This window comes from Thalassophryne amazonica, chromosome 23 (assembly GCF_902500255.1).
Source record: "Thalassophryne amazonica chromosome 23, fThaAma1.1, whole genome shotgun sequence".
NCBI classification, from domain to species: domain Eukaryota; kingdom Metazoa; phylum Chordata; class Actinopteri; order Batrachoidiformes; family Batrachoididae; genus Thalassophryne; species Thalassophryne amazonica.
In genome coordinates, this window is record NC_047125.1 from 32,329,576 (window position 1) to 32,350,707 (window position 21,132).

General features: G+C 39.0%; 2 protein-coding genes across 4 annotated transcripts; both read right to left on the bottom strand.

The window, feature by feature from the left end:
- On the bottom strand, positions 1-12,436 carry ltb4r2a (leukotriene B4 receptor 2a). Of its 3 annotated transcripts, XM_034164536.1 has the most exons (6): positions 12,278-12,434; positions 12,025-12,155; positions 8,460-9,032; positions 5,198-5,398; positions 5,021-5,061; positions 1-584 (listed from the first exon to the last, which is right to left on the bottom strand). In XM_034164536.1, exons 3-6 carry the CDS (start codon positions 9,024-9,026, stop codon positions 281-283), a joined length of 1,113 nt encoding a protein of 370 aa, XP_034020427.1. In that variant the 5' UTR covers positions 9,027-9,032; positions 12,025-12,155; positions 12,278-12,434; the 3' UTR covers positions 1-280. The 3 variants fall into 3 exon arrangements, with proteins under 3 accessions (XP_034020427.1, XP_034020426.1, XP_034020428.1); XM_034164535.1 differs by lacking the exon at positions 12,025-12,155 and having other exon boundaries at positions 12,278-12,433; XM_034164537.1 differs by lacking the exons at positions 5,021-5,061; positions 12,025-12,155 and having other exon boundaries at positions 296-584; positions 12,278-12,436.
- Positions 12,437-14,024: 1,588 nt separating this feature from the next.
- LOC117504938 (GTPase IMAP family member 6-like) lies at positions 14,025-20,950 on the bottom strand. The gene is given in 6 exon segments (XM_034164417.1): positions 14,025-16,286; positions 16,288-16,418; positions 17,506-17,560; positions 18,930-19,007; positions 19,147-19,274; positions 20,720-20,950. Coding segments are annotated over 6 exon segments (1,422 nt in total). The 5' UTR covers positions 20,826-20,950; the 3' UTR covers positions 14,025-15,362.
- Positions 20,951-21,132: the final 182 nt, after the last annotated feature.

Genomic DNA, 21,132 nt, shown 5'->3' on the forward strand with positions numbered 1-21,132 from the left:
GTGGCATATCAGTAAAAATGTACAGTAAACATAGCGCCACCTTTTAGTTTTAAGGGCAGCTGTTGAAATAAAATGAGCTTTGTTTCTTGGGAAAAGGAAGCGACCCTGAGTTAACGTGATTGGTGTTGTCCGAACAATGTATCAGTTTAACAAACTAGGTTTTTGTGAGGCGTTACCGTCTTGAATGTCTCCAACATTCACCGTCACATTTTGTGCACATCTTTTGAAAGGTCCTTGGAAACTCTTGGGACTGTATCACTTGAAAGGCCTGTGGCGCGCTCTACTTGCCATTCTTCACTGGTTTGATGACACAGTTCATGTTTATAACAGACTCTGTGTCTCTGTCCTTAAGCATGACGCTGTCTGCATCTTTATCTTTTTCCCGACTGTTCTGGCTGTTCTGGCGGCTTTTCCTCGTCCCTGACTCCAGAGCCGTGCCCTCAAACAAACGGGCCATGAACGCCAGCCCTTCCCGGCGGATGTAGGACTTTCCTGCAAACGTGTACAGCACTGGGTTGGCACAACTGCTGATAAACGCCAAAGATGAAGTGACAGCTCGGCTCCGGTGCCATATTTTCTTCAGCCTGAGGGACAATAAAAGAAAAAGAAAAAAAACCTCTTAATGGTTTCATGCTGTTCTTATCTGAGAGAAGTGATACAATTTAACTCACATTGAAAGTTTAAGCAGTTATAAAAACCTGAACCTTTTTTGGTAAACGTTTTTAAAACAACAGCTAGCTTAAAAGGTAATGTTGGCCTTAAGAAATTGAATACCAATTAAATTTTGTTAAATTTAAGCCATGTTATCTCTGAACTCTGAGGTTTTATCCAGGCAAACTACATGAGAGATGTTCTAGATGTTCTGAGGCCCCATGTGACTTGACCCATAAGTTTTCATTGTGTCTGCCTTTTTGATACAGGATGACCCCCCCAAAAAACAGAACCCATAAAAATTGTAATAAATCCTACAAAGGACCAAGACATGTCTTATGTTTCATGGGTTATGTTTTTTGGGTCACCCTGTACAATGTCCAAGATCTGAGATTTGAAAATCTGTACTTCTCTCAACATAGCTATTTTTGGCTGTGTGTGTTTATATATATTTTGGGGCCTCTACTGGTGGTTGGCTCTCACTGCGGTATTGTATCACTTCCTGTTCCGGAGCACAGCGGTGTTTTGCTGTATCTGTTAGCTGTTTAATCTGCGCAGTTAGATTGATCTAGATAACTAGATAACGATTTGTTTCACAGTGTAATCTTCACATGCCTTAACTAAAGCACTCCCTCTGCTGAATCACCTCTAAATTATTTACACATTATTCACTTTGTGTGTTTTTAGGAATCCACTAGCTTAGCGCAGCTACTAGCTCTTAGCTGATTTAGCATGGCGGCTTCTCCTGTCTCTCCCGCACTTTTCTGCTCTGGGTGTGAAATGTTTAGTTATTTCTCGGCCTCCTTTAGCAGTAATGGTACTTGTAATAAGTGTAGCTTATTCGTAGCTTTGGAGGCCAGGCTGGGCGAATTGGAGACTCGGCTCCGCACGGTGGAAAATCCTAAGCTAGCCAGGCCCCAGTAGTCGGTGCGGACCAAGGTAGCTTAGCCGCCGTTAGTTCCCTTCCAGCAGATCCCGAGCAGCCGGGAAAGCAGGCCGACTGGGTGACTGTGAGGAGGAAGCGTAGCCCTAAACAGACGCCCCGTATACACCGCCCGTTCACATTTCTAACCGTTTTTCCCCACTCAACGACGATAGATTATTTGTTATTATCTATCGTCCACCTGGTCGTTACTGTGAGATTCTCTGTGAATTTTCAGACCTTTTGTCTGACTTAGTGCTTAGCTCAGATAAGATAATTATAGTGGGCGATTTTAACATCCACACAGATGCTGAGAATGACAGCCTCAACACTGCATCTATTATTAGACTCAATTGGCTTTGCTCAAAATGTAAATGAGTCCACCCACCACTTTAGTCATATCTTAGATCTTGTTCTGACTTATGGTATGGAAATTGAAGACTTAACAGTATTCCCTGAAAACTCCCTTCTGTCTGATCATTTCTTAATAACATTTACATTTACTCTGATGGACTACCCAGTAGTGGGGAATAAGTTTCATTACACTAGAAGTCTTTCAGAAAGCGCTGTAACTAGGTTTAAGGATATGATTCCTTCTTTATGTTCTCTAATGCCATATACCAACACAGTGCAGAGTAGCTACCTAAACTCTGTAAGTGAGATAGATTATCTCGTCAATAGTTTTACATCCTCATTGAAGACAACTTTGTATGCTGTAGCTCCTCTGAAAAAGAGAGCTTTAAATCAGAAGTGCCTGACTCCGTGGTATAACTCACAAACTCGCAGCTTAAAGCAGATAACCCGTAAGTTGGAGAGGAAATGGCGTCTCACTAATTTAGAAGATCTTCACTTAGCCTGGAAAAAGAGTCTGTTGCTCTATAAAAAAAAGCCCTCCGTAAAGCTAGGACATCTTACTACTCATCACTAATTGAAGAAAATAAGAACAACCCCAGGTTTCTTTTCAGCACTGTAGCCAAACTGACAAAGAGTCAGAGCTCTATTGAGCCGAGTATTCCTTTAACTTTAACTAGTAATGACTTCATGACTTTCTTTGCTAATAAAATGTTAACTATTAGAGAAAAAATTACTCATAATCATCCCAAAGACGTATCGTTATCTTTGGCTGCTTTCAGTGATGCTGGTATTTGGTTAGACTCTTTCTCTCCGATTGTTCTGTCTGAGTTATTTTCATTAGTTACTTCCTCCAAACCATCAACATGTCTATTAGACCCCATTCCTACCAGGCTGCTCAAGGAAGCCCTACCATTAATTAATGCTTCGATCTTAAATATGATCAATCTATCTTTATTAGTTGGCTATGTACCACAGTCTTTTAAGGTGGCAGTAATTAAACCATTACTTAAAAAGCCATCACTTGACCCAGCTATCTTAGCTAATTATAGGCCAATTCTTGAAAGGGTAGTTGTAAAACAGCTAACTGATCATCTGCAGAGGAATGGTCTATTTGAAGAGTTTCAGTCAGGTTTTAGAATTCATCATAGTACAGAAACAGCATTAGTTAAGGTTACAAATGATCTTCTTATGGCCTCAGACAGTGGACTCATCTCTGTGCTTGTTCTGTTAGACCTCAGTGCTGCTTTTGATACTGTTGACCATAAAATTTTATTACAGAGATTAGAGAACGCCATAGGTATTAAAGGCACTGCACTGCGGTGGTTTGAATCATATTTATCTAACAGATTACAATTTGTTCATGTAAATGGGGAATCTTCTTCACAGACTAAGGTTAATTATGGGGTCCCACAAGGTTCTGTGCTAGGACCAATTTTATTCACTTTATACGTTTCCCTTAGGCAGTATTATTAGACAGCATTGCTTAAATTTTCATTGTTACGCAGATGATACCCAGCTTTATCTATCCATGAAGCCAGAGGACACACACCAATTAGCTAAACTGCAGGATTGTCTTACAGACATAAAGACATGGATGACCTCTAATTTCCTGCTTTTAAACTCAGATAAAACTGAAGTTATTGTACTTGGCCCCACAAATCTTAGAAACATGGTGTCTAACCAGATCCTTACCCTGGATGGCATTACCCTGACCTCTATTAATACTGTGAGAAATCTTGGAGTCATTTTTGATCAGGATATGTCCTTCAATGCGCATATTATACAAATATGTAGGACTGCTTTTTTGCATTTGCGCAATATCTCTAAAATTAGAAAGGTCTTGTCTCAGAGTGATGCCGAAAAACTAATTCACGCATTTATTTCCTCTAGGCTGGACTATTGTAATTCATTATTATCAGGTTGTCCTAAAAGTTCCCTGAAAAGCCTTCAGTTAATTCAAAATGCTGCAGCTAGAGTACTGACTGGGACTAGAAGGAGAGCGCATATCTCACCCATATTGGCTTCTCTTCACTGGCTTCCTGTTAAGTCTAGAATAGAATTTAAAATTCTTCTTCTTACTTAGAAGGTTTTGAATAATCAGGTCCCATCTTATCTTAGGGACCTCGTAGTACCATATCACCCCAATAGAGCGCTTCGCTCTCAGACTGCAGGCTTACTTGTAGTTCCTAGGGTTTGTAAGAGTAGAATGGGAGGCAGAGCCTTCAGCTTTCAGGCTCCTCTCCTGTGTAACCAGCTCCCAATTCAGATCAGGGAGACAGACACCCTCTCTACTTTTAAGATTAGGCTTAAAACTTTCCTTTTTGCTAAAGCTTATAGTTAGGGCTGGATCAGGTGACCCTGAACCATCCCTTAGTTATGCTGCTATAGACTTAGACTGCTGGGGGTTCCCATGGTGCACTGAGTGTTTCTTTCTCTTTTTGCTCTGTGTGCACCACTCTGCATTTAATAATTAGTGATTGATCTCTGCTCCCCTCCACAGCATGTCTTTTTCCTGGTTCTCTCCCTCAGCTCCAGCCAGTCCCAGCAGAAGACTGCCCCTCCCTGAGCCTGGTTCTGCTGGAGGTTTCTTCCTGTTAAAAGGGAGTTTTTCCTTCCCACTGTTGCCAAGTGCTTGCTCACAGGGGGTCGTTTTGACCGTTGGGGTTTTTCTGTAATTATTGTATGGCCTTGCCTTACAATATAAAGCGCCTTGGGGCAACTATTCGTTGTGATTTGGCGCTATATAAATAAAATTGATTTGATTTGATATATTTATTTTTACTTTTTCACATAGGTCTGTTTTTTGTGAGTTGTTTTTGCTTAATTGTTTATAGTGCATCTTGTGGAGTCACATGCAAAATAAACTATTTAACCTACTTATCTGCACCATTTCCAGATTTTGTGGCAGATCTAATGTGAAGTTTATTGAACTGTACAGTATTAGCTGTTACAATCTGAATGCAAACAAAGTGCAAAACATCACACGCTGTATAACGATGATATTTGCCACAAAGTTGATGTATACAAAAAAATATATATATATTTAAAATATATATATATATATATATATATATATATGATGGCGTTACTGACAAGTCTTTTGCTGGACCCTCTGGACACAAAGCCTCAGTAATCTGCAGAAAAACAACAATTTTAAAGCATCTGCATTGAAGTCATACATTTGCAAAGAACACATGATTTTTGAAGACCATGTCTGCTGTTTCCAGTAAAACTTTACTGATGTCAAGAACCAGACGACGCATCACATACTTGCACCATGTTGATGAGATGATAAGGCAGCCAAAACAGGCAGAAGGTCACCACGATGGCCAGGATGAGCTTCTCACTGCGGACCCGACGGCGGAACTTGGTCTGTCGGATGCGCTGCAGGATGCAGATGTAGCTGCCTACAATGATGCTGTAGGGTATAACAAACCCCAACACAAGCTCCAGCATGTACTGGATGACAACCTGTGTAGGTGGAACGGGATAAAAATTTCAAGTGAGATGATGTTCTGGCTTCCATGAAGACAAAAACTGGCAGAAGAAAATGGTTTCATGCAGCTGCAATTTGGAATTAAGGCAAACATTTCATTTCAAGCATGGAGGCAACATTTTTTAGGGGTTGTGTTTGTTTGTAAAATGATATTTAGCATGCATATGAAGGTGTGGAACTGCTTATAAAAATTGCTGAGGTATTTGGTTCCATCATATTTTAGAATACAAAATGTCATAAGGATACATCTTCTAAAGTATTTCTATCTAATGTCACAAATGCAGAGTTAGAATGTTTGGTGAGTAGCAGCCTGGACATATCCGATAAACACAAAGTACAACAAGATACCTGGTCACAAACTCAATGGGCCTGTTTTTGAATAATCATTCCTGCTCTCCCAGAGTCCTGTGTTCCCCAGATTTATACAGCGCAAAATAAGAACAATACAATGGGTTCATCATTCCCAGTTCTAGACTGCAAATAATGTCAATCTGAAAAAGATGTTCTCCAGTTCTGTGTTCTCATCGGCTATGGAGAGAAGTGCCCAAAGGGGTTTTCTGTTCCCTAGAACTGCTGTACTACTGTGCATATAGTAAAACACAGAACACTTCAGGGAACTTATCAAACAGCTGGAAGAAGAAAAAAAAACAAAAAAAAAAACACACAAAAACATCAGGGGTCATCTCCAGACATTTCTTGTACGAACACATATTTTATGAAGAAAAGAGGGAACTGGGGTCCAAGCTACCCAGATTAAAAACTATCATCATACTGAGATGATGTCGAGTCAAACTGGATTTCGGTGTGAGTGTAAGTGAGTCCTGGCACATGTTGGTACTTTATGGTTGTTTGCACATTTGTTCATTTCATCATTGCACCATCGTGCACAGATTTAACTTCTGCTTTTTGGACAGGGGTGGTTTAAGTGCGCTTGTTTCCGGAGCACAAGGTTCCTGGTTCAAATCCACCCCTGCCCATTCCTCATGTAATATGGAGCTGTGTCAGGAAGGGCATCCGGTGTAAAACCTGTGCCAAATCAACATGCTTGGATCTGCTGTGGCGAGCTGGAGTGAAAACAAGGGAGCGGCCAAAAGGACTTAGTTCAAATAAAAACCTGAATGACTCTATCCTCCTCGGTGGAATGTGGTCTCTGACCCGCGTGCACGTTAGCATGTGAATGCACTGGAATGAGAACAAACATAATTACAGACATCATTATGTCAGAAAATCATAGTGTGTGTTGGTACGTGTTCAGAAACAACACCAGGCTCTGGGAAAGTCCACAACAACATAAAACCTCGAGAAAAAGTGACTTAATTCTCATATTCTGCTAAAAAGCTGCACGTATGTTTTCTACATGTTCGTTCCATACTGAGTGTTGGTTGCATGTTGTCCCTGTGGTTGTGCGGGTTCAGGTCTTCTGGATTCCATCCAAAGACATGCAGGCTTGGTGACTGTAAGGTGACTGTAGGTGTGAGTGAGTTTGTTTGTTTATATGTGGCCCCGTCCTGTCACAAACTGGCAGTCCGCACACCGTGACACTCAACTCTAATATGTGGGTCCCAAAAAATGGATGGATACATGCTAACAAGCTATCTCAAGAACACGGAATTTTGTTATTGGACATTTTATCATGGAGTTGAATGGGATCCTGCTCACTTTTGGAGCCAGCCTCAAGTGGCCAGTTACGGAACTGCAACTTTTACTCCTGTGTGGGCTTCATCTGAGCCCGTCAAAGCTTTACCACTTGGTTAGGATCAGTCAGTGATAAAGGTCAAAGGTCAAGGTCAAAATTACAGGCCCATGCCTTTTATATATATATATGGCAACCTTATGGTAATAAGATCAGATATGAACATGATGCAACGTGTTCGCTGTGCGCCTGATATACCGATATTAGAGTGTGGTGTCAATTTTGATTGAGCTCAGATTTGTATAATGTGACAATATCTGTGTTGAAGGACACATTTTTTTTAATTTAAATTTTATTTTGTAACTTAAATTGTGGTAATTTACATTAAAATCTGTTCAAATTTTGTTTTACCGATTTGTCTGAGCTTCAGCTGGCATTTGGTGTTTTATTAAAGCAGCAAAGTGCCCGTTTTGAGGAGAATAATTATATGTGCAGGAAACCTGGCAAGAAGCTTCACAGTTTCTGTAGATGTTTTTTAGTATTTTGAAACAGATTTTACCCATTCAAATCTTCTTAGGTACGTATGTAACGAGTCAGTGACTGAACTGTCAAACTGCCCAAATAGAATAAGCAGAAGCATATACCACAATTTTACATCCAATACATTTAATGTGATTTATATTGTAACAATGAATGAAGAATAAATCTTTGATAAAAAAAAAAACTAAATCTTTGTTGTTGTTTTTTTAATCAGTTATATAGTTATATATAATAGTTTATTGCTGCACATAAAATATTTTTGGACCTGTCCTGCTAGAGACAAATTAAATGTTAACTTATACTGAAAAACTTCCATGCCATATGAAAATTTATCTTATATATTATATTCCAATTCTAAGGTGGAACTATGCCAGTATACAAAGGTATATCTAAATATCTAAAAAGAAAGAGTAAAATAGGAGAATAGAAAAGAGTAGAGTAGAGCCACTTGGGTGCCTGGTCTTGAGAACCAGGGATGGTAGGTTATGAATATTTATTTACACAATATTATAATTTTAGAGAGAGAAAGGTTTTTTTTTTTTGAAGAATCATTAATGGCAAAATCAGGTTTAACATTGAAATAATAATAATAATAAAAAAGATTTAATAGATAATATTAACTCAAACCCATTAATGATCTTCAGAGACATGAGAAAATAGAATTTTGGCAAAAAAAAAAAAAAAAAAAAATGTGGCGGCCATCTTGGATTTTTACTTCGCTCCATGTGAATGTTGGCACCAAGCTCGTGTCATCATGTGTATGATTTCTCAGTTATTTCCTCCACTCTTTGGAAGCTCTGTCTTCATAAAACCACTGAATTGACTTTCTCGATTATACTGTAGGAAGGTTGTTGGTTACTCACATGGGTCTCTTCGTCATGGAAGGAATCGCAGACCCAGCGCCCCCCCTGCATCCTGTTTTCCCTGAAGATGACGGCGGGTGCTGACACCACCATCACCAGCACCCACACCACCACCAACACACGCATAACAGTTTTACGACGAGTGAAGGCAGTGACGCGCTGTGGCCACCGCACCGCCACCAGCCTGTAGAGGCTCATTAGCATGATGAGCTGGATGGACGCGTACATGTTAGCCAGACAGAGGTAGAAGAGGATCTTGCACATCACATTCCCAAATATCCAGCTCTTCATCACAAGATAGGTGATGAAGAACGGGGTGAGAGCCATCAGAGAGCCGTCGGCGATGGCTAAGTTGAGGATGAGCAGGGTGGTGACGGAATGCTTGCGAGTACGAGCTAGGATGCTCCAGATGATGAAGAGGTTCCCAGGGACGCCCAAGAGAAAGACGAGGGTTAGGATGAGAGCGCCGATAGCAGTGGTGGGCGTGTTGTGGACGATGCTGTCAATGCTTTCATTGGACGATATCATGTAAGATGGTGAAAGACGAGTATCGTTGTCCTGCCTCATGGTTACCTGCAAAGGAAAGAACACCTTTCATTATAGCACGATTTAAGGAAGCGCCAAGAAATTCCCTTGTTTTGGGGGGGGGGGCATATTGTTTTCAGTCCTGTGTGTTTGTTCGTATGTGAACAAATTAACTCAAAGATTTTTTTTTTTTTTTTTAAGTCAAAGTGATGGGCCCCAAGGTCTAAATCTGGACCCAATGCTTACGATGTGATTTGAACAAAATTAATAGTTATTGATTAATGGGATTTAATATGGAAAAAAGAACATTAAAAATATCATTATGCACCATGTTTTAAAGAGGGCAAATACACAAAAACTCCACAAGGCCTCCAGGCTTCTATAGAATAACTCACTGATAGCAGCTTCAGTTCTGACCTAATGCACATACGTTACATCTGTCCCACGTCAACCAATAGACAGGAGTCGTATGTATTTTCATAGGAAGACGTAGGAGGAACACATGTGGAACAGGTTTTCACAGATGACTGAGGGTCACAGGGCTGCTTTATGACCACTGTGTGTATCTTAATGTCATTTTATTGTGATGTAGAGCCTTCAGCTTTCAGACTCCTCTCCTGTGGAACCAGCTCCCAATTCAGATCAGGGAGACAGACACCCTCTCTACTTTTAAGATTAGGCTTAAAACTTTCCTTTTTGCTAAAGCTTATAGTTAGGGCTGGATCAGGTGACCCTGAACCATCCCTTAGTTATGCTGCTATAGACGTAGACTGCTGGGGGGTTCCCATGATGCACTGTTTCTTTCTCTTTTTGCTCTGTATGCACCACTCTGCATTTAATCATTAGTGATCGATCTCTGCTCCCCTCCACAGCATGTCTTTTTCCTGGTTCTCTCCCTCAGCCCCAACCAGTCCCAGCAGAAGACTGCCCCTCCCTGAGCCTGGTTCTGCTGGAGGTTTCTTCCTGTTAAAAGGGAGTTTTTCCTTCCCACTGTAGCCAAGTGCTTGCTCACAGGGGGTCGTTTTGACCGTTGGGGTTTTACATAATTATTGTATGGCCTTGCCTTACAATATAAAGCGCCTTGGGGCAACTGTTTGTTGTGATTTGGCGCTATATAAAAAAATTGATTGATTGATTGATGTACATTGTATTTTATTCTCAGAATTTTTATCTGTGTGTGTCTTTTTGTGAAGCAACTTGTGACTTTCCTTTTCTGTGAAAGGTGCTATATAAATAAACATTACTTACACGGACTCTTCAGTCCTGGATAGCAAGACTCAGCATCAGCCATGAAATCCAAACCAATGCTCTGCAGTAAGTTAGACGATGTAACCTCTAAATTCATTGTCTACCATCACTTTGGCTGTCGTGTTTATCCCACATGCTCCTGTCAGTCTTTTTATTTTATTTTTTTCCTGTTGCAAGCAGTTGAATAAAATCAAAAACTGACCCAACATGTCACCACTTGTAGAACATATTTTGACTGTTGCTATACGAACACGCCCTCGAGACTGCTGACACACAAAGTATGTAGAGCCGCCAATATTCTTGTAATGAAGCCACGCCCACTTCTGCTATCCAAACCTGTTTGATCTTTTATTGAACATGTCATGTCAACATAATGTAGCTGTATTTAATGATGGTAAATAATTCCTTTGTTTGAACTATTACTTCATTAATAGATGATAACAGTTATGATAAATAATAACAATAATAATATTCATGCACAATAGAATTTCTAAATTACCTCTGATTCAATTTGATAGAAAGCAAAATTCAATTGGCAGCCCTTAAGTTATTTTTTACATAGCTTAAAATTTTATCACTAATAATACTGGTGTTGGAAGAACAAAATTTTAAATAAATATATTAACAGTGTGGTATGTCAGCTTTTAAGATGAAACTAACTTTTTACTTTAAAAATAAAAGTCTTAAGTGAGGGGAGCTAATAGCTAATGCGTAGCATTGTAGTTCTTAAAAACAAAGCATGTATAATTTTGCTTAGAAATAACAAGTAAACATTTATGTTAAGTGTGCATTTCCAATGTGGTTAAATTTATGTTTTTAGGTTTGGCTGTTTTTTGAAGAGAAACATTTACAAGTTTAAAGTGAGAGTAGCTATAGCTCCAATGCTATGCTTAGCATTGTAGTCCTGAGGGGAAAACAACTAACAATTTTGCACACAAAAATAAAGCAAAACTAAACATTTATACTGAGTGTTCCTTTGTTATTGATGTTACATGTTTTGTCTTAAAGAAAACAGTATTTAAGTCTAAAGTGAGAGCAGCTAATGTAGCTCTAATGCTATTAGCGTTGTAGTCCTGAGGGGGAAAACATACAATTTTGCACAGAAAAAATAAAGCAAAAATGAAACATTTATATTGCATGTCCCCTTGGCATTGTGGTTAAATTACATGTTTTGTTTTAAAGAAAAACATTTAAAAGTGTTTTAAAGTGTGGAGCTAATATAATGTCACTAATGATTATCGCTGTAGTCTGGAAAAAACAACATGCATAATTTTGCAGAGTAAATGAAGTAAAAAGTAAATATTTAAGTTGAGCATGACGCTACGTGTTTTTTTTTTGGTGGCTAATGACACTCATTAGCCTCAGCATTCACAATGCTAGCCAATTAGCATGACACGGGACTCATTTAATGATTCTAGGAAAAAAGTCACATTAATTTCCACTTTAGCTGCTTCTTCAGGCCCCTCAGGAGGAGTTTGGCCCCCATTTGGGGAACCACTGGTTTTCCACAAACCCGGTCAGACCGCACTGACGGCAGCATCTTCAAAGCAGCGGCGGCTGAAACTGTCACCTGTTGCGCAAGTCCAACACCGAAACACAACCGACCACAAACTGATACAGTTGTGCGTGCATTTACTGTCAAGATTGATTTTTCCTATACCTATACATATATATAAAACTTTTATGACTTTCTTCACCTACTTTGTTGGCTTTTACGATTATTTGTATGACTGTGACTCAAAAGGCGCGTTAGTTTGTTAAGTGACTCATATTCAGATCTACAATAACACACCTGTTTCAGGTGAGAAAAACCAGATCCGCATGAGTGTAGATTTAGAGGGAAAAACCTTCCTCAGGAAAATTTTTCCATCATGACACGTGCAGCATGTTGTCAGAAACACAAGGTGAAATTATTCGGTCATCCTGCATGTAAGGAAAGTTGTGTTATGGCAACATGGTGACAGTGATTTGCTCATTCAGTAATTCTAATTACATCAGTAATTGAATGAACGAGAAAAAAAAAAACACGTATCAATAAGACTCACCAAATCATCAGCTTTAAGTCCCAAAACATGGACAGAAAAGACACTGACAGCTGGAAAATAAGGGTTAAAATGTTCTTTCTGCTTCTTTTTTCATTCTTTCCTTCAGCCTCTTCTCCCTCCTTCTGCCCTCTCGCTCTCTCTTTCACTTGTCATGCTTGCTCTAACATGTAGTGTAGTTTGAGTTAAAGGTGTGTCATTATTACCAACCCGCCTCTGCTTTGGCACCGTGTCAACGTCTTCACATGTCAACCAAGGAATCTGACCTATTTAACATCAACCTAAAGTTTTACTTTGCCCAAATTCTAAACAGGAAGCAGGTTCTACACTCATTGTATCTGGAGAGAAATTACATTTGCGAAACTCAAAAGTTGCAGTCTTTTTTTTTCTACGATATTTGACATATTCAACATGAATGACATTCTGACACTTAAAAAACAAAAACCACGCACAAATTTCTCCTCAGCAACAATCCCAACTGAAATATGTTGATATAAAAACAAACATCATCAGCATAGAAGCTGATACTAAACTCCTCTGTCAGGATTGTAATTACAATTTAGTAAAATAATTCTGTACTACCGCCACCACCACCCAACCCCCCCTCCCCATTTACATATAAAAGTCATGACTTCCACATTTTTGCATCGTGTTTGCTTTTTCCGTTTAACAACATACATCATCTGTGTATGAAAAACACAAGACAAAATACAGTTTTACCATTTTAATTTACTAAAGGTATTTTATCATTTCATAAGAAAATCACATTACCACCAAAAGACCCAATCCTTCATTTTTATAAAGCCTAAGGCATGAGATTTCCTTAAGAGGATCAAAATCTTATAAAAGAGCTGATTAATCTCTTCATATTATACAAAAATTCTTAATGAAAAAGGTTATTCTATTCAAATGATTTGCCCTACAAATGACAAATTTGTTAAAATTCCATCAACAACCCTTAATACATATAAACTACCTTTCACCCACATTTGTTTCCTGGACATTTGTGCTGTTGAACAATTATTACAAATTAATCCTTGTAACCACATCAGTCTTGTAGAAACAATCCATTAGTAAGAAAAAAGTGAACACTAACAGATCACGTAATCAATTTCATAAAAAAAAAAACTGGTATTATACTTGACCTGATTGACATAATTTACTACACCAAACATCTCAATGAGATACCTTCGATTTAAAAAGATTAAAAAAAAAAAAAAAAAAAAAAAAATCAATATATAAAAGGAAAAACAATAAACCTGTCATTTTTTCCATTAGGGGGTGCCGTTTCAACTAGATGACGAGTAGTGAACTGTCACATTGCTCTCAATTTAATTGCATTTTAATACATTTATCACTTCAGCTAAAGTGCAGGTGCACAATGAAAAATAAAAAAAATTATAATGACACCAAAACGTATCACATCACTTTGTAAAAAGACATTAAAAGTGATCAGATTATTTGATAATACTATGTAACACAATTTTTGTTCCTGGCTTCTAAGTGTTATATTTTATATTTCAACTGCTTATGTCTAAAGCCTATGGAAAAATGACTACATTCAGCACAAACTTTGATTTTTTTTTTTTTATGTTCTAGAAAGTTCTAAAAGTTTCTGGAAACTTCTAGAAAATTCTGGACAGTTCTAGCAGTTCAAGAATATTCTAGAAGAATATTCAGTAGTAGTGAAGGTGAATCGAGAATATTCTTGAAAACAGACAAATTTCAAAATATCATTGTCCTGATCACAGAAGCAAAGTTTCTGTGGAATAACAGCTATTTTCTATTTATTTTAAGGCATAACAGGTTAGGAAAACACACTGTGTACCCAGGAACAAAACAAAAATAAAAATTTGTTACATAGTGTAATAGTTGCTACAGTAGTAAAAACTGCATCTTTCTCGGTACGTAGTTGAGTATTTATACAGTACGTCTTTATTTAATCATTACTTTTCTCCACCTTGGCCCCTCTGCCCCAAATTTAATTTGTGGTTCCTCAATATTTTCATGTTAATTTGAGGAAATACAGTTCAAGTCATAACCAGCCAGAATTCAAGTTCATTTTAATTAGCAGCTCTTTAACATTACAGCAAGAATTTAACATAAAATACACCAGAAATATGCAGTGTAGGATTGTAAATAAAAAAAGAAAAGAAAAATCATTTAAAAATCATGTTGAAACTAAACAGAGCAGAAGCACTCTGTAAGATTTCAGTAATTAGAGTTAACAAGTTTCAAAATAACTGATAATATAATGCGCCACCTATTGGTTGGAAAAGGTTAAACAATGTGGTGAGAGAGCATTAGGGAAATTGTTGATATCAGAATCCTGGATTATCCACCGTGAAGCTATGTTTACTGTGCGCGGCACGTTGAAACAACTTACAGCTGCAACTCCAACTTTTTATTTTTCGACAATTTTTGATATTTGTAAATTTGCAATGACTGCACGCACTACACTTTTTTTTATCATGAATCCACTCAGGTATAGGAAGAAAAACATCATGTGAATTTGTGTCAGCTTAAAATTTTATGAAAATCATGACGCACCAATTTTGTATGAAACACTGATAAGACATTTTTGCACAATTCAAGAAAAAGTTTTTTTTTGTTTGTTTGTTTTTGGTATGGGAGCAAAAGCCAATCCCGAGTGAAGTCAGCGTGATGGACGCTGGCTAGTTGTTGCTTATACATGTTTGAAATGCAAGTTGCCAAATCTCCATTACTTTTTTTGTCATTAGGGTTTGACAACAAAACGTTAGGGATCATTTTACATCTACATATTTGGCAGATATATTGGGATCAGAAATCTCTGATCAAAAACCTGTATCGGTTGGGTTTAATTATAATTGCTGTCATTTTGGTAACTTTGACGAACCTCCCTGGCCTGACGTGATTTCCTTTTGCTGATTTATTTTCTTTTATGCTAACACAGTTGAGTCAGAGCTTCCGTGTGATTCTCTGTGATACATATAAATATTAATGACAACATAATTACACCAATCCAACGTGCACTTAATCTTTAACCACTGACAGAATCCTGGCGACTTACAGATTTATTTGTTCTTTACTCCACCTCTTTTCTATTTCAGTTAAAAATACTCCTCCCATTATTAAAACTTTTCCTTGTTTCCCAGACGGCTTTAGCCGTCTTCTCTGCTGCCTCTGCCATCGTCTCCGCATCTTCCACCGCCTCGTGCCCAACAACGCCTCCTACTACTCCTCCGCCTAAAGCACAGGAGACTCCCAGCACCACTGCTCCTGCGATCTCCATGTCTCCGTTTAATTTCAGAGCTTTGGAAACTGTTGAAATCTTCTGCTTTGAGGAACCGTAAAATTTTAACGCCGCTTCCAAGCCGAAAAAAATTCCCAGCAGCACTCCGACCGCCGTACCGACCAGTTTGTTCAAGGTCTTCTGCGACACTATGGATGTAGCTTGCTGCTGGATCTCCTCCTGGGACATGTTTGGAAACAGTGGTGTGATGCGCTGCACCTCTTGGTGTATTTCTTTCTGGACTGACCGGAGCATCTCGTTGGTGTAGCAGCTCCCCTGGTTTTCCTTCATCATCTGGTCCACACAGTCGAGCAGCGCCGACACCTGCACCCGGTTGCTCTGGTAGTTACCCTGCTGGATGTTGTTCCAGTATTTATTATCGACCACGTGGCACCGCCCCCCGCACCTCTCCACAAGATCACTCAGATTCTTATTCTGTTTGACGAAGTCTTCGATCTTCGTACCTTTGGGGAGCTGTTGGCCGTGCGTAAAGACGACCACTGCATATTTTAGAGCATCTTCAGAAAAACACTTGCATATTTCGGTGACGACCGCGTTCTCCTGCTCGGTGAATTTCTCCACTTTGAGCACAATGAGAAAAGCGTTCACCCCAGAAGCACACTCCACCATACACCTCACGATCTCGGGCTTCAGCTGGTCCTCAGATCTGTCCGGGTCAAAGAACCCAGGCGTATCGACCAAAGTGACTTTCCTCCCGCTGATGATTTTGGTTTTCGCTTTGGCATTCTGATGTTCCAGCATTGGGAGAATGGTTCGGCTCAAACGCATCCTCTCCGAATATGGTGCTACCCAGGCTGCTTTTCCCAGATCCAGTTTTTCCCAGAAGGACAATCCTCATCGTTGTTGACACTATAAGAAATAATGATTCTGTAAACAAATACGTTCTCGTCTCAGGGAAGCTTTTCATATTTTACTGCAACTGGACAACCTTCACCACAAAACACGTCAGGTCTGGCAGTGTGCGCTGGTGCCACACTTTAAAGTATCCACAACACAGTGGAACCACCTTGGTAATGGATTACAATTTAATTACATAACTACGCTACATGCAACTTGTTCCTCCCCAAAACTGGAGTCACATGAGTGGTTACATATGGAGACTTGGATGAGGAGGATCACGTGCATCGTGAGGCAACGTCAGCTGTGACATTCTGACCATGTGGCCTGTTTCTCTGAGCAGGAACCAGCATGTAGTTGCATCAGTGTTGACGGTGTAGGACCACGCCCACACTCCATCTGGCTGTGGCAGACAGATGGATACAGTTCCAAAGGTGGGGATGGATCAATTGTCTTCCTGGGTGGTATCAAGTAGTAATCTCTCTTTATAAATCAATGTCAACACTATTTTTAAGTTTTCTGACATAGTGTAAAACAAAAATACCTTGACATAACAGTGAGGTGGATATACAGGACTTTGTAGTATACTGTGTAATGCAGAAAAACAAAAAGGGTAATAATATTTATAGGTTGTCTGATGTGATGCAAAAAAAAAAAAATCCCCCCAAAACAACTTATTTATATCATCTTTGTGCTGAAGTTACGTGTTAACAAGAGGAAGAAAAGATGGTACGGATGGTATCGACACTAGTGCAAATGAATATCCAATTAATTTTTATTATCGATTAGTATCTGAGTATCAATTTTTGGGGGGGGGGCACAACCCTAATTGAGGGCGTTTCTGTGTGACAGCTGCACCTACACATGCTTCCAGATCTGAACTGTTCTGGTAAAAAAAAGAATGTTCTATGTCCTAAATCAACAATGGTGACGCTCTCAGTAAAATAATGTCCTTTACAAACAAACAAACAAACAAACAAACAAACAAACAAAAAAGGGAGCACCCTCCTCACAGAGGTTTAACATTTTCTGTGTTTATTTGATTGGAATTAGTGTTACTGAACTTCAACAATTTCACGTTGTGTTCATACATACTTACCGCCGTCTCCCGTCTCTTGTTTCTCCTCGAAAGATGTCTGCAGAGACTTGAGCGCCTGCAGAGATAAAGGAAATTCAAAGGATTCAAATGTGATTCTAAATGTGGAAAAACAAACCTAAGGTCACGTCCGGACACAACGCCACAGTGTGTGCAGGCGCAGGCGGGCTTGAACATGGAAACAAGCGCACTGACCACTTAGCTACTGCGCACCAAATAGTACAAAACGCTGGTGTTATTATGGTGCAAAACACGACTTTACTTTATCTCAAAATACATTTTACTGATTTAATTTACATTGCAAGAAGCAGTGGTGATCTTGGAAGCAACCAAGACAACTAAATCCTTTCTGCTGAGTTATGTGGGTTTGTAACGGAGTTTGAAAATATAATTGCTGTTAAACAATCAAAACATAAGTTTACTTCTCCGATTTACATCATTTCACTCCGTCACCTTCACTCTCTCTTTGTTTACTGAAGATAAAGTCACACATGGTCCTTTCTGCTGGATTGTGTTTATGTACGAACATGTTATTTGAGTTGATCAAATCTGTCTCGTGGCTGGAATTCTGGGAACCGTTCAGCTGCTTCTGGAGAAGGGAAGACTATGGTTTCTGTACATGATGGACCCAAAATAACCTTCTTGACAATTTCATTCAGCTCTTCAACCTCGTTCATGTATCCAAATAAATGCACGGTGCTTCCTGAATCAAAGCAGACCTCAGCCCTGCAGACCCTTTGGTTCATCTCCTTCACCTTGGAATCAAGCTTCAGTCTGAGCTCAGATGTCAAAGCAGAACAGTTAGAAACATCAAGTTTTACTTCTCTGAACTTGTCCCGCAGCACCTGTTCTGTTTTATCCAGTTTATCTGCAGAGAGTGAGAACAGATGTAGTTCTGTATCTCCAAACTCTGGTTCCACCCTGTTGTTGACTCCTACAGAGTTCTCCAGCACCTCCAAACCTTCATATTTCCTCCTCAGGAACGCCAAAAGACGTGGACTCATGCATGGAACGGTCCTCTCTAAGACCAAACGCTCCTTCACAAAGATCAAATCTGCAGCCTTCTGAGTCTCCACCACAGATCCTTCTAGAAAAATCTGACCTGAATCTCCCTGCATGACCTTCACTCCAAGAATTTCCTATTCCAGACTGCCCCTGATCTCTCCCCAGAGGAGGCGCCGTTTGGCTTCAGCCAGCTGACACACTCTGGTCTCTGTCTCCTGAACACTTGACCCTTGACCTTCTTCTATCCTTTCAAAGAGCTCGTCAAAAACTTTCCCCTGCTCATCTTCAAGACTGTCTGCAACCCCAACGGGACCCGACCTCCAGAATAAAGCCCCGTCTCCCTCTGGATGACACCACACACAGCAGGCCAGAGACGCAAGCTCCTTGTCCAGTTCCTTGCGAGCGCTGGGACATTCACTCACATATGGAAGGATGGAAGCATCAAGCTGCAGTTCAGATTCTGCACCACTAGGGTGAGCACCTGAGACAGGAATGTGGTTCTGTGAAGAGAGAATGTTTTTTAAATTTTTTTATGGCAGTTGAACTGATACTAGTGACGTCACAGAAAACCTCGCAGATGTCATACAACCACTAAAAAGTGTATGAAGATATTCTGAGCGAAGGACGATGTGTTCTGACCCGAGCAGCAGGTGAGTGGACTGGGGTAGAAGTGTTGGGGGGATCCAGGCTTTCTCGGACCATGAAGACCAGAGAACCGTCTGCAAACTCCAGCACGTGTTCAAACTTCTGTAGGACCCTTTGCTGATCTGAAATAAAGAACCAGTTTATATCTAAACAGTCTCTCAGGAAAGCAGATTTTGATATTTAGCTATAAGGACGTGTGTTCTCATTTCCCACCTGAAATAGCCTGAATCTGAGTTTTTCCACAGTTGTAAGTTGTGCTTGTCAAGAGAAATTGCAGTCTTTCCGTCTTCACGGCAAAAACCTTCCACATCCTAAAACTCAAGAACTACTAAAGTCTGAGGTTTACATTTTTGCATGAGGAATATTGTACACCTAAAGACTTGTGTGCTACATTTGCCACTCATTTCTGATCACTGTCATATTTTGGTGTCTTATTATACAAAACTACTACAGAGCTCTATAGAAATTAGTGTATTGCTTATTCTTAAATTAATGTGGGTGTTTTTTTTTCCTGCACTCGTGGTTTAGTGTGGGTTAAGGACTGACAATCATATCAAATTACTTTAGGGGCAACTTACTTGTTATATTGTTTAATTGCACACCAATATGTTTGAGAAATAGCACTGGTGGAAGTATTACTATTATTAATGCTTATATGAACTCATTTTCTCTGAATATTTTGTGCTGACTCGGTTTTGATATTAATCTTTTGAATATTTTCATAGTGCAATGTTTTTAACCTGTGGTGTTTTATGTAAATCTAGTATTTTAAAGCACTCTAAAATGTTTTTTTAATGATGAAAATGCTTCATAAATTGTTTTTCCAAGGGGGGGCATGACACTTTCCCAGGTTAAAAGTTGCAATTTTACAAGAGACAGAAACTCAAGTATTCTGTGATTAAAATGGCAAATTGGAAGGAGTAAAAAATAAAAATAAATAAAAAATAAAATAAAAATCACAAAATTATGAAATTTGACATTATAAAACCCTTGTAGGTTTTTTTTTTTTTGGTCATCAAAGAACCTTATCACACCATACATGTTATCAGTAAAGACACAATGTCAGGCACTCAGTGAAGTAAAAAGGTGTGGAATACTGCTGATTTAATAAATATGTCAGCTGACTGAGTGTTCTGTTGGTACATGAAAACACAGAATGGTTTCAAACCTAACGCTGTGTTCTTACTCTTTAATTAACACACTTAATTTAAATTTAATACCTCAATTTGCTGGTAAATAAATCAGAGTTGACTGCATGCTGGAAAAATGGTTTCAGGTCATTTCAAGTGACAATGTAGGCGTGGCTTAAAGGTGATTTTTCTCGTGAAACAGAAGTGAAACTTATGGAAGAACTGCATTTTTTTAATGAACAAATTGAAACAAATTTTGTATGATTTTCCCAATATCTTTTATATTTCACTTTTCAAAATGAATTGCTTTAGTAAAAAAAATAAAAAAATACAGTAACAATGACTCAGGAAAAAGTTTTCTAAAAGAAAATTTTATGTGTATGAAAAACTAGGCAAATCTTCAAATAGTTAAGTCAAAGTATATACTTTTAAGTTACCTTTTTGGTCTTTAAAAGCGATGCAGTAAATGTTGGGCTTCACTTCTCTCAGAGCTCCACAGTCTCCTCCGCCAGACCGCCGGCGAACACGAAAGTACTGCTCCATTTTTACTTCCAAGCAAGCTGCTACATTCAAAGAAAACTGGGAATTGATAAAAACCCTCCATGTCCTTAACCGTAATTTGTAAAAATACGCCTGCAAAGCGTAAAAACAAGACTGGCGCAGGACGCCTGTTTGAGCGACCCCGCCCCCTACCGCTGACGTCACGCAATGCGATTGAACGAGAATTTAACGCAAAATAAGTAGTGATATATATATATATATATATATATATATATATATACATTTTCAACCATGGGGAAAAAAAACCCTTCTTTCCAATGTGACATTTATTTAAGTTGTTTCACAAGAT